Genomic DNA, 16,700 nt, shown 5'->3' with positions numbered 1-16,700 from the left:
TCTCTTCCAAACCAGTCCCAACACGTTGCGCAAACAGTCAGCATCCATTCACCATCCAATTGCAAACTCACAGAACCAACTTTTTCACTTCATCGTTTATCCTTTCTACGTTTATTTTCTGAATTTCCAGATCAGCCTTGAGATTCGTGACAACAAGACTTAAAAAACCGAAGTTTATTTTTTGTTGACACATGCCATATTGAAGTTTTAAAATTTCTAACTCACCTACAGTTCCTACGCAACGTCTACGCAGGTAAAAACACGGTTCGTGTCATTCTTCCAGAAAAGTTTTATCTAAACAATGTAATCTTTCTTTTCGCATTCCGTTGGGTATTTCCTGTGCCCCTTTGACAGTTGCAATTCGTCGAAGCAGCTCGCATTATCCAATTCAGTTTCATGGTTGTTTATAGTCCTACATTTTCGCTTTCTCTCGCCATATATTGGGTTAAGTGTCGCGCAGTTGATTCCTTTCTGTTTACGTGCACGCTGTTGTCATTGATCGAAGTTGCCAGTCAATAGTTCTTAATGTACATTACAATGAAGAGCTCCTCGCACTAGTGGTTTGGGCGGTTGTCAATCCTCACAGGTAGAGTGCTCCGAATACTCCACAGTTCGATTGCAATCGCGAGTGCCCATCTACGCAGCTAGCTATTGTGACTGTACAGTTGTCTGCACGCAGTTTCATCCTTTCATATATCATTATTAGTATATTATTATATAGATTTTATTTTCAACACTTTTCACAATTCGATAGCAGACGATAATAGAAAATCAAAACCGTTTAAATGTTTAAAATCGAACCACTAGAACCGAAGTTATAAACGATGTAACGTTTTATGCTGACGCCTTTAGGAAGTGACGTCATTTTCGTCATTTCCGTTTCGCATTTTCGTTACCAATCATTATAAATATCTTCATTTAAATAATTTTAATTTATACCAGTGTGAAGAGCTTTTTTTTGTAATGAAAATAGCAGTGTAAGTTTTCTAGAATGAAAAATGAGATATTATGGTGTATCAGCATAATCTACATACCTCCATTTCGTGATTTATTCGATTTTTATAGACCGCCCCTGTTAATGTTGTTCATATTTCCTTTAAATCTTTAGCATGCCAAATATCTTGCTAATATTTCTTACATACTGTTTTAATTTTCGCGCACGCTATCACGTGATAAATAGCTTTGCTCACGTCACAGCTGAAGGGTGCAAAAGTGCATAATTGGAACGAATAATTCACAAATTTGAATGCAAATTTTAAAATAATTAATTATAATTTCTCCTTATGATGTATTTGCGACGGTTAAGAAGAAGAATACTGATTCTTAAAAGGGAACAAAGATTGAAGAGTAAAAGGCGCAAGAGAGAGAGAGAGAGAGTTTACTAAATTTGCACGTTCTACACTCTAACGTGCCACGATATTGATCTCTCGGTCACTGCCTTCGAAGAGAGAGAGAGAGGGAGAGTCGTCTGTGCCGACAGAAATCTCTGTTAGCGAAAGGATGAAACCAAATATGGAACCCTGCTGAGAGCTATCAGCTGCCAAGGAAGCACGTTTTATGACGACCGCGAGCAAATAAAAACGTCGGAGCGGAAACTCGTGGCTACATGTCGCTTACAATGTGAAGAGCCCAAGTAGAGAAGAGCAAAATGACCAGGAACTCGTAGGTGCAGATAAAGAGCGCGTTTCTCTAACTGCAACGAAAAACTTCAATCGACTGAAATAATTGTCTCCTCTCACTCGTGATCTATTTGGAGGTGTGTGTGAACGAGGTCTGTGGTGGACACACGACTGTCAGTCCACCTCTATAAGTTTGATGGAGACCAGGTTGTGACACTGTTTCATTGTTGTAGGATATGCAGTATGTGCATATCCTGTTATCTTTATGATGTCCGTCCGTCCGTTTGCATGTAATAACTCGGTTATTAGAGTATTGATTTTCATAAAATTGTATATTTGGGCTCTAAAGAAAGATTTTTCCAAAAAGCCCATTCCAAATTTAATAAAAATCGGACCAAAAGAATCCCAGAAATTATTTTTTTCCCCCTGTACGTATGACTTTTTTGCCTCATTAACATGCATGTATTTTAGAGTTTAAGTGCAGAGAATAATATACAGGTTGGGGTGAAAACTACGTTTTAAGGTAAAGCTTGATTTGTTGGAATGTTAAGCACTTATCTTCTCGGTTTACCAATTTATTCAGGGTTCGCCCTATCAAAGCCTTCATGGGCTCATACCATCTTTCAAAGGGCTCAATATATATATATATATATATTTTATACACTGTACTGTAATTGCCTAAAACATGTAAGTAGGCAAGTTTCTTAGAGAATACTGACTTTCCACTCCTCAACTAGTGAAAGAATTCAAGAACTTAATTCGATTTGAAGGAACTTTTTTCTTATAACCCTAATGGCTTATTGTGAATCATCTCAGTCCAGCATAGTATTCTACCTCGTAGCTTCCAAGCTAGTGCGTAATTAATTTTCTACTGAGACAGTCCTAAGTAAATTGTTAAAGTATTTAGAACGAAAGGGACAACTTTTTTTTGTGACCTGTAGTATGTATAATGAATTTTGTTCGTTCAATTTGTTTGTGAAGTCTGAGATTTCACCAAATATTTATCACTTCTTAATTAAGGAGAGTTTTCTTAATGATTTCTGAATCCGAGGGCTTCCATCAAGATAACCAGACCTGTGTGCGATCTGTTAGTAACCTGCTGACAAACTTTTGCGTGCTTATTTGCATAAAGGGAATATTGTGGTCTCCTTTCAATAGATGAAGAATCGAGGTTGATGTGTTTATTATTAATTGTACAGATTTCATATTCAACCTTAATCTATCATGGCAATATCGTGCTCGGCACTCATTTTGGATTATTTCAAAACTGACAGCTGGTGTTAAGAGACGAACACCTAGAGGGCGCTTTACACCGTCTGATTTATAGTTTCGAGGGTAACTATATTCTAGACAGCTAAGAATAATGACTAGCTGATGCTACTGATGACGGGTTGATTAGTTATGGCAGTCATCTTGCCCATGGCAATAGCTAATTAATATGAAAGACTTTAGAAAACCTCGTTCATTGATTAATCGATTAAATTAATTGCACTTTTAATGCGTAACTGTTAAATAGAATACCGTGTTTTATTTAAGCCTATTACTATTTCTTTAATATTTTTTTAATAACTTTAAAGTTTAGGATGTTATTTAATAGTTTTATCATTATTGTACAGAGCTTTGTGCTCTGTAATGTATCTCGATAATAATAAAATAAACTTGCGTTATTTTATTTTCATATTTCAGGATTAAGTGTATTTTATTCCACTTCGTAACTATTATTGAAAATACTGTAGTCGATCAAGAAGTTTTGAGACGGAGAAAACTTAAATTCCATTCACTCCATCTTTGGAGTGAATGGAATTTTGAGCTCATCGTCACAGGCACACGCGTGTCAAGGAACCCGCGTGATAAGAGAGTTAAAGCATCAAAAGGGGTTGAGGTTTACAGACCGGCAGAAGTGGCGCGTAAGCCAAACATCAGCAGTCGCAATCAGCATTCCTTTCATGGTACAACGAACGCTGTGAGTGACCCATAGGACAGTGAAAATTGGCGATATGGGGTAACGAATCTCACTACGCTCTATTCCGATCAGATGGGTGGGTGTGGACGATGCCTGCAGAACGTGTGCTGCCGAAGTGCATTTCGCCAATGGTGAAGTTCGAAAGAGGTGGGGTTATGGTGTGGCGTTGTTTCTCGTGGTATGGCCTAGAACCTGTTGTTTACAGCGTGAAAACCATGAACGCCGACGCCTACCTAACATTTTAGGCAATTTCTTGTTCTGTACAGTGTGGTAGTTCTTTGGTAAAGAAGATTCGTGGTAGTTTGAACAGGGTTTTGTTCTCCGTGCCGTACCACCAATTCGAGAATGTTTCATGGACATGAATGTGTGAAAGTTGGAATGGCCTATGCAGAGTTCCTATTTGAACCCAGGGAACACCTGAGGGATGAACTAGAATGACGAGTGAGGGTCAGACCAACATGGCCCGCATAGGCAACTGAAATGGCACTGTTCTGCAAGACGAATGGAAGACTGTGCTGCTGCAGTATATCGTTCATTGGTGGAAAGCCTGCCAGGAGAGTGGATTGTGTCAAGGGGGCCAACACGCTTCCTTTGATCGCTATGACATTGGAGTGAGTGGTAGTGACGTTATTATGAAACCAACGTCCGGGTAGTGTAAGGTACAAATTCTTGAAAATACATGGGAAACTTAATATACACTAATCTGTCTCTCATTTAAATAAATTATTATTATTATTACTATAGCAGGATCTGGTAACCTTTTTCCACTACATGAGCTACTTTAAAAATAAAAAATTTCTTGAAATTAACTTGTCATAATATATTTACTAGTGTATCTCTGTCTTAAACCAAATACTCCAATAAAGATGAAACTGTTGTAGAAAGTGATACTTCAATATACTCTTTAAAAATACAATATAATTCGAGTATATATTAACACAGGAACTGAATGATAAGTGCAGTAACAGAGTTTGAGTGAGGATGTGCTATTTTTCAGTTGAAAGAATTAACCCGAATTAACAAACTGTTATATAGAAGTCATTCGACAGTTATTACCTATGTCCAGATACTGAACTTGAACCATGTTGTTTCTGAGACACATCAGCCGTCTTACAGGAGACCTTTTATTATAGATAGATGATTTTATCTTATAAAATCTTTAATTTCTGAAACAATATCAGTTATAGCTCAATATAAAAATCCGTCAACTTCAGTTGTCCTGTAATGGTTTGTAACGTATGAACTTTTTCGATTACCCAAAATGAAATCAATTATCGCATCTCGGACACACCTCGACCATAATGGTATTGCCTTAATTAAAGTACATTCACTTAAAGGAAAATTCTGATTTTGCTTTAAGGGAATGTACTATAATTGCGTTTGTCTCTTTTCAGTCCTCACACCATGCTCTACTAGAGTACTATACTATAGGTCCTAATAACTTTTGCGCATTTTTTAATCAAGTAATTCTCTGGTGGTGTCCAACCCAAGGTTATTAAATCTTATGACAGAATCCATCCATGCCATTGGGTCGAGTTGCTGGAGCGAGCTCCTTTAGTAAATTTGAGCTCGAAGTACGGTTTGATTGTCATAGATTTCAGATGACCTGAAGAGGACCTTGATCCGATCTTGAAGACCTCAATTTCTTTATACCGTTCGTGTTTGGGGTCAGCATACAAAAGCGGTTCTCTGAACAGATGGACAGGCTTCTAGGACTACTCTGATTCTCTCAAAAATATACAGCAACTTTTGTCAATACAGAACCGGAGAAGCTGTCAATTAGATCTCACCCTTGCCTTCAGCAAGTGTACAATCGAAACTACTTGTTGAGACCTTTCTGCCTAGTAATGTGTAATGGATGCAGATGCCTGGTTTAGAGAATTGGTTGAGAGTACTGCACGACGGATTGATATGCGATTAACCGATTGATTGATGGGCCTGCACCTCATTAATTTCATTAAAATTCGTTTCTTTTTCTATGCGTGATGGTGCATGAATACTTTGTATTACTATAGCCGCATGGTGTTTGTGTTGATCGTCTAAACTGGGCCTTTTCCACCGAGCGTGGTTTGGTGATTATATCCACTGTGCTATACGCGAGGGCCCGTATGGTGAAAAGTTACCAAGCTGTTGCTGTAGCACAAAAATAAAAAAAAAAATAAATTAAATAAAACAACTGTCGTAATCTTCCCGCCATCTGCAAATTTTGTCTTTAGGAATTTGGTAGTAGACAATTTTGACCATTCCTCCTTCAGTGTAGTTTCTAGTTCAGCTATATAAGAGGGGCGTATTGATCCTGCATTCCCAAAACTGTTCGATAGGATTCATGTATGGCACGGCTAGGTGGCTGGACTTTATCATCTTAAAACAAACTTTTTAGGTTGCGATGAAGAATTATGTTTTTGTTCCGGCATAATTCTTCAATCATTGTATGCGATGGCGAATCATGCCGGAACAAAAAAAGCCCATTTTCATAGGATTGGAAGAGTACGAGAACACGAAATTGCCCACGATGTTGTATAACTCATCACTGATGGCTTTTTTTTTTTTGCTGCAGCAAACAGTTCGAGTCCGAACCACAAGAAGTAACCCCGTCTATTCCAAACTTCATTGGCGACACAATATGCTGTGGTAGACGACATCCCTCAGATATTTTTCTCATCTGAACTCAGTTGCTGATTTAAAGACAGTTAAGCGACTCATCCCTCAATGGGATCTCGTTTAAGTGTTCCATGACCTAAGAGGGATGGAATCCAATGTAATATTTTCTAAGAACTTTACTGTTTGTTTTCATCGCTTTCTTCAGGGATCCACGATTTCTATCTGTCTGCTTTTCAGCCTGCCCGACCATCTGCGATGGTCGGGCAGGCTGAACAGCGGATGCATACATCGGCTACGATTGATTTTATGGGTACAAACAGGCTGTCGATGTAAGTTGTTGATGCGGCACCCGAAGATTAAGCCGTTTGGAAACTCAACGTATTCCAGCAACTCGTTGCTGTTATTTCTTGCCACTTTTAAGCATCATGCTTCTCATTCGCAGGCCTACCACATCGGTAGGGACGTTCTAATACTTTTGGAATATTGTATATTACATAAGCTGCTTAGTATTTTATATTGCGTTGGTAGCATAGTACGTTGCATAATCTTAAGAAAAGCTTGTATTAATACAAGTATATATTCATCATGAAGACAATAATATTTGCATAATAATAAATTAAAAAAGTAAACAAATGAATTTTACAGTTAAATTTAACAGAAGTGTTTAATAATTCTTACTCTTCCTTCTCCTGGTACAAACGTTCCACACTTTTGGCAAAAATTCCTTCCACAATCACCGCACATTTTATTCGTTTCCACTTCCAGATCTGCAACATTGCATGCAGGACATAACAATTGGGGTCTTGGCTGAGGTGCCCCACCAACAGTGGCCGTTTGTTCTTTAGCTCTGAAAAACAACGAATTATTTTTAGTTGGTAGTTCTATGATCATGTTCTAGAGCAAATTGATAATTCCGTTCTTATTTAAATTTCAATAGGGATGATAAAAGAGAATAAATCCTAATGTCCCAATAATATCATATTAGAAAATATCAGTGCAAAGATTTTCTGTCTGAAATTATAACACCGCTTTTTAAAAGTTGTTTAAAATCTTAAATATCGTAAGAAAGTGTTAGAAATATAGGACAACGAACCACTGGCTCTTGCTGTATCGGTCAATAATAATAATAGAAACTAAAATGCATAAAAAGATTAATTACCAATGCGATTCTCTCCTTAAGTGAGCATCTATTCAGCTAACCTTTAGATTTCTCCAAGCTTTCAGTCTCAATCACCCACCAGGGAGGTAATTTATTCCAGTAATTAATAACTCGTCCCTCTCTAGTTCTGGAATTATAACGGTCAAAATTTCGCCTTCATTCATTTTACTATCCGCTTTCGCCTTATAAACTTTACTCAGGTCCCCTCCAAGGAGTCTGCTTGCCAAACTCTGTAGACCACATTCAAAGTCTTTCTTCTTACTGGTGCACTTTTGCAGATATTACCATGTGGGTTGAGTGTCTTGGACCTTTCCAAGAAGCTCAATGTCTTTTTATAGGTGCTGATGCCATACCTCGAGAGTATTCCAAGTGCGGTCTTATAATTTGCCTTATACAGTGAGAATAACTTCTCTATCTCTACAATCAAATATTCGATAAATCATCACCAGGACACCATGGGCCTACAATGCTGCCTGTCTGCACTACTCGGAGAACTTCACGTCCAGTATCACAACTCCAAAATACCTTTATTTTTCTGTTGTTTTTAATTAATTCCCACCAAGAGTATAAGTTATTTTGGGGTTGCTGTTCCCCAAGAGTAAGACCTTGCATTTTTCTGCATTCAAACACAGTTCCACTCTTCTAACCATCCTTGCAGTCTATCCAAGTCATCTAGAATCAGCGATGCTTGATGCTCATCATTAACCACTCTCCCAATCTTCATGTCACCTGCAAGTTTTGATATTTATTATATTAAAAACAGAGATTAAGTTGGTACAAAACGTGATGGGTCGATCTCGTGACGTTTGGGCTTATTAGCCTAATCACCATCAAAGTGCCTTTCTTTTGCATCCACACTTGTTCCATCGGTCTTCCCAAGCTTTCAAACATTCTTTAAAATTCGTGTTTTGTTAATAGCACGTAGGGCCACTTCGGCGATACTTTGATCCCAATTTCCAGTTTAGGGAATAGCCAGAAGTCAAGCGGTGCAAGGTCGGGGGAATAGGGAGGCTGCTGCATGATTTACAAAGGTTAAAAAACTCGATGTTAGCACGCTGTTCAAACTGAGACATTCCGCAATCAGTCAGCTGCGACAATGCGAAACGTTACGGCCGTAGCGCAAACTATTTAAATACCAGCGTGCGATTCCAGGAACATCTTGAATGTACTACTTAAGCATATAAGGTTATCCGCAACTATGGAGATTTGTGGGGTACCAATTGGATGAGGGCTACTCGTATATGAGCATATAATGTATAATGAAATGTCCTAATGTGAAGCTAAACTTAATCACACTAGTGTATGCACTAAACTTTATTTCTTTTAAAATATTTATTTTCACACTTCTTTTCATTTAATTATCGATTGTTATCATCGATTCTCCGTCCTTCCCATCCGGAGAAATTAAAAGATAACCCGGGGCTTGAGCATGATACGCCTAAACTGGGTTAAACTGGAGAGATGGCAACTCTATTCGAAAGCCTTTGCACATTAATACATTATATATGAATAAGAAAAGTGGATTTCAGATGAAATATATAAATTCCTTTTTTTTTTAAAAAAAAAAAAAAGCTTTCCCCTCCCGATTCGCTTTCTTACCCTTGCTCGAAATGGGTTGTTTTGTTGCAGGTGCTGCTGCTGCTGCAGTAGACCGATACGTCTGATGGATGTGAGGTGTCAAAAGCAGCTCGCGATCAATGGACATCCTCCAGTTGTGATCAACTAGATCGCTATCATCTGTATCTAATGAATGAGCGCAGAGATGTTTTTGTAGACGAGGTCAAATTTGATAATGGTGAATGATTTAGTGGGAGGTGGGAGAAAGAGCCAACGTGTGACGCTCGAAGTGTGCTGGGTATGCACGCAACTATATAATTTCTTATTTATAACTTAAAACAGCTTTCTTTCCATTTAAGAGCATAAAAGGAAAATGGAGTTGAATAAGTAATTATTAAATATATAAGTAAGATTATTTCTTATTTAACGGTGTAAGAAATTAAACTTTAACCAACCATAGAATGTACTGATGCCTTAAGTACCTTAGTTTCCTCGGCGAATTTTCACTCTCTTTTAAAAAGAAGGAATGGTATTTCGATCTTAAAGCTGGGGATGGTTGGTATTCCTTTTATTAATTCAAACAAACCACTTAATTGGCATGAAGTATAAAAGTTTCTCATTGGAAGTTTATAATGACGCTTATGTTTCGCTTTGTGAGGCTTTCCCAACCTTTGGTATCTTGGAAGTTATGGTATCAGTGGACTCAAATGCGACACCGATGGGAGCAGTGTTGAGAGATGATTTAAAATTAGAAAGAAGAACACTTCTTGTGAGAATGAGGTTTATTTGTTCACAGGAAACGCGTTGAGATATCCTCACAAAATGAGAGATCCCTGCCACTCTGAAAAGATTTTTTGTCTTTTTGTAGTTAATTGTGGTCTCCTAAAAATCTTAACTTTCATGGGATGGAAGAATTAACTCGTGTTTTTAAATGGAGAGAGGAAGGTATACTTCCCTTTCTTCCAAGATAGAGAATTTTTTAAACAATTTTCAAAGCCCAGAACAATTGCAATGACTAAACCATACTGGCAACTTACTGACTTCTACAAATTAAGAAAGGCTAAGTATATAGATCTTTATTACTGTAGTTATGCAACAGTTCCAAATATTTTCACGGCAACTAGTCAGAGATGCACATGTACAAAATGTTTGGAATGAAACTGGTGCTCTGTTGCCCACGTCATATGGGTTTACAGGTTTCAGAAGACAGTAGTAATAGATGATCAAAGAAGATGTTTATAAGAATCTATTAGCCAGGTGTATGGGGTTATCGTAACTGGAATGGAAGTGATACTTCTGTTCGAAGCGCTGAACTGTTGCAGAAGTTCAACAGGTAAAGATTCTAGGAGACTGGAATAGACATCCAACTAAGTTTTCATTCATGTATATTCATTTTCTTCTTGCTGATGTAGTCTGCACTGTCTAGATGTTAAGCTGAAGTTGATACACAAATGATATCATACATCTACAGGATCGTTTATCCTGTCGTAATCCATTATGATATCCTGTAGTCTGGATTGCTGTCTTAAAACTAAACCCAAAGGTGATTAAAGCAAATGAATACTGGTTGATGGATTAGTTCAACCATCGAGTTGATTTTTCGTGAACAAGATCTGAATTCAAATTAAAAAATGAATTTAAACTAAATAATCACTATTAGCTCCCATCTCCTACGTGGATAAACTCGTTAATACTCATTATTGAACAATAGAGCTTTCTACACCTACATTTACTTAAACACAGAAAATCTGCCTCAAAAATGGTCCTATTTCAGCCGAATTCAAAGTCATTGTATGGCGTTCTTAAACAGAAACAGTAAATGATTAAGAAAAACCTGTCGAGTCAGCCTTGACATCTATGTATACCTCGGCAAGTGTAAGCCATATCGTTCAGCCTAAACATACGAATGGAAATTAAATATTCGAGAGATGATGATGATGACGACTTGGTTTTTTTTCCATTTCATCCTTCTGGGGGCAGTAAATTGGCAAGGATGGAAGCCGGTAGGCTCATTGCTGCAACGTATCTTAGAGCAGTTAGTCGGCCATTAGCGATTGCCACATTCCACATTATCATCATTAGTCGATTCTCCATAGAGTTGTAACCAATCATAACGCTTACCGGGAACGAGTAATTATGTGACCGTTGAGAGGTTGCATGTGCGGTCAGATGGAACAGAAGTCATTAATAACAGTCCTTCCTAGTTTTAATTAAATTTTGAAACTAATTTACTAGTAAAAAGATATAAATGGTTTTTCAGTCTGTGAATTCCTGCACGATTCTTACTCGACTAGAGAGAGAGAGAGTGTGTGTTAAAAAGCCACATTATTAAGTTAAATACCGTAATAACAGCTTTTTTTAATGTTAACCCGAAGACATAAATTGCTGGTATTGTCTGCGAACTTTACCATTCATTGATCTTATAAATATTTAAACTAACTGTCAAATCACGTATAGTTGAACTAATGGAACCAATTTACCTGTGAAATGAAGTAAATCCACCCACAACCTTACTAATTCATTTCACAAATAGATTTATACGTGGTCCAGTTCTTTAAATGAAGTCTACTTCCTGGAAGGTGGTATTGGTGTATACGTTCGCTCTCTTTAGTTGGAGACTTCTTGATGGGAAATCTCTTTTTAATCTCATTTGGCTCATATTCTTTGTTTTTATTTTGGTTGCCCTCCCATATCGTGTGGCCCAAGGCCTGTGTTTGATTCCCATTGCCGGCCAATCTTGAAGTAATTCTCAACTTGCGAAGATACAAAAATATTTAGTTTCATTTTGCTATCCTAAACTGCAACTCACAATGGTTGCAAATAAGTTATCAATAAATCAAAATTGAATTTTGAAAAATCCAAGTTAGGAACTTTGGAATATTAATCATATGACAGTGTCTTTCATTGATTGCAACCATTGTTCACCCTCTTATCCCTTTTATCTCCTAATGGTTCCGTTGCACCTTCATCTAAGGACAAAGCTGACCTCTTGAATCTTCTTTTACCCTTATTTATACATTTAGAGTTTCGTAACTCTCCTCCTACAGTACTTAAAGTAATATTATTCTAATGTTTTTCAACAGAAAAATAATAGAATAATCCTGAGATACCCAGATCCAGCAAGTGTGCAGGTTCTGAGAGAATTTCTGTAGTTGTTCTTGAAACCTGTGCTCCAGAATGAACTCATATTTTGTTTCATCTCTTTGTCTTATTCCATTGCTGTTTTTTCCCTTCTGCATAAAAATTTTTTCAGGCTATTCCTAAAAAGGAAGACAAATTTTTGTCCCTCGTTAGCTCAAATGTTTCTGAAATAATAAACAACCATAACTATGGATTATCCACCACCTACTCTAGTGAGAGGAGGGCAACTGTCTTCAATCCTTCTAAAACAAATCCTTTTTTAATTCACGGGAGAAGAGTTTGCTCTTCTAGTGCTTATTTTCAATAACGCGATTTTTATGCAAAACCAGCCCTTTCTGGATTAATTCGAACCGCTGACAGCTTTCTGAACACATCAAAGATATGGCCAGAGATGTTTCTCTATGTAAACTAATATGGCATCCACATGAACCAAACGTGTTCTTCACTATCGGCATACTTTTCCCTCTGAGCAGTTTAAAACTCTATGCAAATTACAAATCGCAAACCATTCTACCACAAAATATTATCACATGGCGAGGTCAACTCTTTTCTTGAACCTCTCAACTTCATCTAAAAGAGAACAGTCAGGTAAATTAATGAAATCGTGTAGAAAAGGTAATTCAGTTTCTGTTGAATACATTGTCTGCAGCTTTTTTCCAAGAAATGTCATTAATGGTGGTCTTCTGGTATAAAACTATTTGTACCTTCTTTCTTTGGTGAAAATCAACCTGAATACGTGTATTAATTGTTCAACACCCATTCGCAATTCATCTCCAAACTTGCAGAACTAACTTTTCATTTATCAAGTATAATCTTCCTCCTTATGCATTTCTTGAAATTGCATCTTACAGAAATTGAAGGGCAATGGCAATAAGTGTCGCCTACCTTCCAAACGATCAATCTATTCCAACAGTATTAAGACATTATAGGTTCTAACACCTTCTTTCGCATTAGAGGTCACCATACAATGGAAGATTTCAGTTTCCAGAATGCACTTTATTCTTAACAGTGAACAACAAAATACCTTTTGCAGAGTGAGTGGAGCAGGCCTAGTTGAGATCCCTATAAGAAGGCTATTCTGATAGGACCATTTTACTACCATGATTTGTTTTTATGAATATAAGATATGTGCTTCATAAGCCTATTTACGGATGAGAAAGCCGGTTTCCATGCAGTCTCAGCCCGATATCTAACAACTTTCATTGAGTCAGAAATGCAAATAGATCTTGTCTGAAAAGGAAGCACCCATCAGCTTTATCGGCTATTAGTAGTGGCAAATGATGCAGGGAAGCAAGCTTATGCAGCATCAGTCAAAAATTTGTCCATTTCCTCTTGAAATTTTTCTAGTTCTTCCTTAAATTTATTCAAACTACCCACTTCCACAAAGCCAGATGGAAGTTTGTTCCAACAATCAACCACTCTCTGGCCGAAAACAAATTTTCGTACATCTGTCCTGCACACATCTTATTTCAACTTACATTTATGTCCCCTTATTGTATCTTGCCCGAGAAAAAATGAGGATGTCATCAGCATTTAGTTTATTCAATCCATTTAATTTTTTTCCAGACGCTGCAATTTGCAGAACTGAAGCCTTTCTTGATAAGGGTGCCCTTTGTACTCTGGAATCCAGATTATCAATGTACCCGTATTCCCTTATCAAGGGAAAGGGTATCTTTTGTACTCGGAAATCTCGATTATCAAGGACCCAGACAACGAGAATCGAAACATAGACATCTTCTACAAGGTAGCTAGAACACCGCGCTAATTTGTAAGTTCAAATATCATTGTGGAAAGTAATGGAACTTCCCTTTTTCAATAATTATAAAAAAACAAGATGTGACTTTCATTGCTAGTTAGTATTAATTTATTCATAAGTCAAGTTGACATATGGATCGGTTTAAAATTACTCAGTAACAGAATTATTAATCGACTGGATGGGTTTTACATTTCAACTCTTATAGTGGTATGGAATATCTTGTTTTACCTATTTATTTAAAGGGCAAGATACTGTTTTACTTGGGTCGCGTGACACATGCGAAAGGTCCAGTATCGAAGTTTACTCACGGTTTATGGTAGATAACGATCATTTCTCATGTGACGATTTGTTTCGAAAGACAAATGGAAAACGAAGATGAAAAATGAAACCGGGGACGAATCGATTGGGAAACTCCTAGTAGTTGGATGATAGCCGATAATAGACTTCCATTATATGTTACCAATATGACCATGGATAAGGGGATTGAATTTCAACTTTGTCTTACCAGTTAGTTCTTGGTATAATGTAAAATGTAATATTGTCCATCGTAAATAATTTTAAGGCATTGGAAAGCAGATTTTGCTTTTTCTGGGATACGAAAGATCGAGTGGTGTCGGAAATTGTTGGTAAAATTTCCGGACAATTACTCCGTTGTAGATGACATAATGAAAGTAAATGAAAGCAAGTAAATCTAATAGCCTACAGATATGTCAGACGCTCATTTAGAGCATAATTCAATTAAAAATATCAAAGGGAAGGGAATACAAAAGCAAATATCCAGTCAAATAATTCTGATTGCGGTCCACAATGTCTTCTGAGTTTGGTACTCATACCCTACTGGCCGTGAGGTATCAAGTGGATTTAAGAAAATAATTCTGTTGAGCTTGTGCTAAGGATTTAGGACACGACAATCAGCATTCAGTTATAGTCAAAGAGAATTTAGTCAAGGAATTATTGAATCGATTGAAAGTCGAGTTGCAAGTTGTTTTTTTTTATTGTTATGCAAGTGCCTCATAAGTTTTACATCCCTGGTTTGTGGGTTAAGCAATGAATGTATACAGGGTGTTTCAGTTAAACGTTTCAGAACTTGTAAGAGGGGTAGGGTACATCCTGACAACTCGAAATCATGTAGCAATGTGGGGTCGGAAATGGTTTCCTGAAGCGGTGTTGTACACAGAAGCACCATAAAGAAAAGAGACCGTAAGTGAGAAATCGTTTTAATAATACATGAAAAGAAGCAAAAGGTACATGGATTAAAGTAAGTGTTCGAAGTTTCTTCCACGGGCTACAATGCACGCCTCACATCTCCAACGCATGGACATCCGAACATTCTGGAATACTCCAGGCGAATTTCGAATTTCTTGAACGAGAACGCCAAGTTAGTAGGATGGATGATTACATGAACGCAGAGTTAGCCGATATGCATTTGGCGTACGGGGCTGCAAATTGTAGTGGACCAGCCGCACAGCGTTTGTACGCGGAACGATATACGACGAGGCGTATTCCCAGTCATAATTTCTTTGCAAGACTGCTCCAGAGGTTAGCTGAGAGAGGTTCATTTGAAAGAGCTGACAGGGACAGGGTAAGAACAGCACGGACTCCAGCCGTCGAACAGAATGTGCTGCAGCATGTACAGGGGAATCCAAGAACGAGTACACGAAGTCTAGCAAACGCAGTCGGGGTTTCCCATTGCAGCGTCTGGAGGATTCTCCGAGAACAAGACATGCATCCGTTTCACGTGCAGCGTGTCCAGACACAGCAACCGGAGGATTATGCACCTCGTATTGCTTTCGCACAGTGGTACCTTGGAAAATGTGCTACAAATCCCCTTTTTCCTGCTGAAGTGTTGTTTTCCGATGAGGCATCCTTCACAAGGGAAGGAATTTTCAACACGCATAACGACCATATCTGGGCGGTCGAGAACCCGCATGCAATACGACGTCGTGCAGCACAGATTCGATTTTCGGTCAATGTATGGGCCGGTATTATGGGAGATCACCTCATCGGACCTTACCTGTTACCGTGTCGTCTAACCGGACCTATCTACTTGATCTTTCTGCAGCAAGTATTGCCACAACTTTTGAGAGATGAACAGATTTCTGCATCGACGCAACAGACAATGTGGTTCCAACACGATGGAGCCCCTGCCCATTATAGGGGGAGATGTTCGTAACTACCTGGATGTCACATTTTGGTCAACAGTGGATCGGACGTGGTGGTCCCGTGCGTTGGCCTGCTCGGTCACCCGACCTATCATGTCTTGATTTTTATTTCTGGGGTCATATGAAATCGCTAGTTTATGACATCCCTGTTGACAATGCTGAGGAGCTGGTTGCAAGAATCGCAGTAGCTGCCGAAGAAATTCGAAATTCGCCTGGAGTATTCCAGGATGTTCGGATGTCCATGCGTCGGAGATGTGAGGCGTGCATTGTAGCCCGTGGAAGAAACTTCGAACACTTACTTTAATCCATGTACCTTTTGCTTCTTTTCATGTATTATTAAAACGATTTCTCACTTACGGTCTCTTTTCTTTATGGTGCTTCTGTGTACAACACCGCTTCAGGAAACCATTTCCGACCCCACATTGCTATATGATTTCGAGTTGTCAGGATGTACCCTACCCCTCTTAGAAGTTCTGAAACGTTTAACTGAAACACCCTGTATAATTTCACATAGCTTATTAGATTATTCTTGTATTTTCACTTTGAAAATATAGGAATAATCTGAACTCACAATCAGTTCCTCCACTTCCTTTTTATATCTTTTAGACAGCATCGAGTGGTCATCCGATATTTTCCCTCTTGAGCTTTAAACTCACCGAACTATTTTGGAAAGTCTGCTTTTATATGTCTTCTTTCATAGGCAATATATAAAATACTAAAATCTTACACCACTAGTGAAATT

General features: G+C 38.0%; 1 protein-coding gene across 8 annotated transcripts in view; it reads right to left on the bottom strand.

Annotated features, from left to right (window-relative positions):
* LOC150086788 (uncharacterized) overlaps positions 1 to 16,700 on the bottom strand; it is a 181,134-nt gene that overhangs the window by 116,930 nt on the left and 47,504 nt on the right. For all 8 annotated transcript variants that reach the window (XR_016546898.1, XR_016546896.1, XR_016546897.1 and 5 more), the window contains exon 2: positions 6,862 to 7,030. Coding sequence is in view for 5 of the 8 variants with exons in the window: in XM_090372752.1 (XP_090228878.1) it covers positions 6,862 to 7,030 (169 nt within the window). In the remaining 3 variants the exon portion in view is untranslated. The remainder of the gene's footprint in view (positions 1 to 6,861; positions 7,031 to 16,700) is intronic.

Source organism: Mastigoproctus giganteus, chromosome 4, assembly GCF_048544385.1.
Source record: "Mastigoproctus giganteus isolate SK-2022 chromosome 4, ASM4854438v1, whole genome shotgun sequence".
NCBI lineage: Eukaryota > Metazoa > Arthropoda > Arachnida > Uropygi > Thelyphonidae > Mastigoproctus > Mastigoproctus giganteus.
The sequence above is the reverse complement of the archived record's forward strand: the minus strand, read 5'-3'. Positions and strand labels throughout refer to the sequence as shown.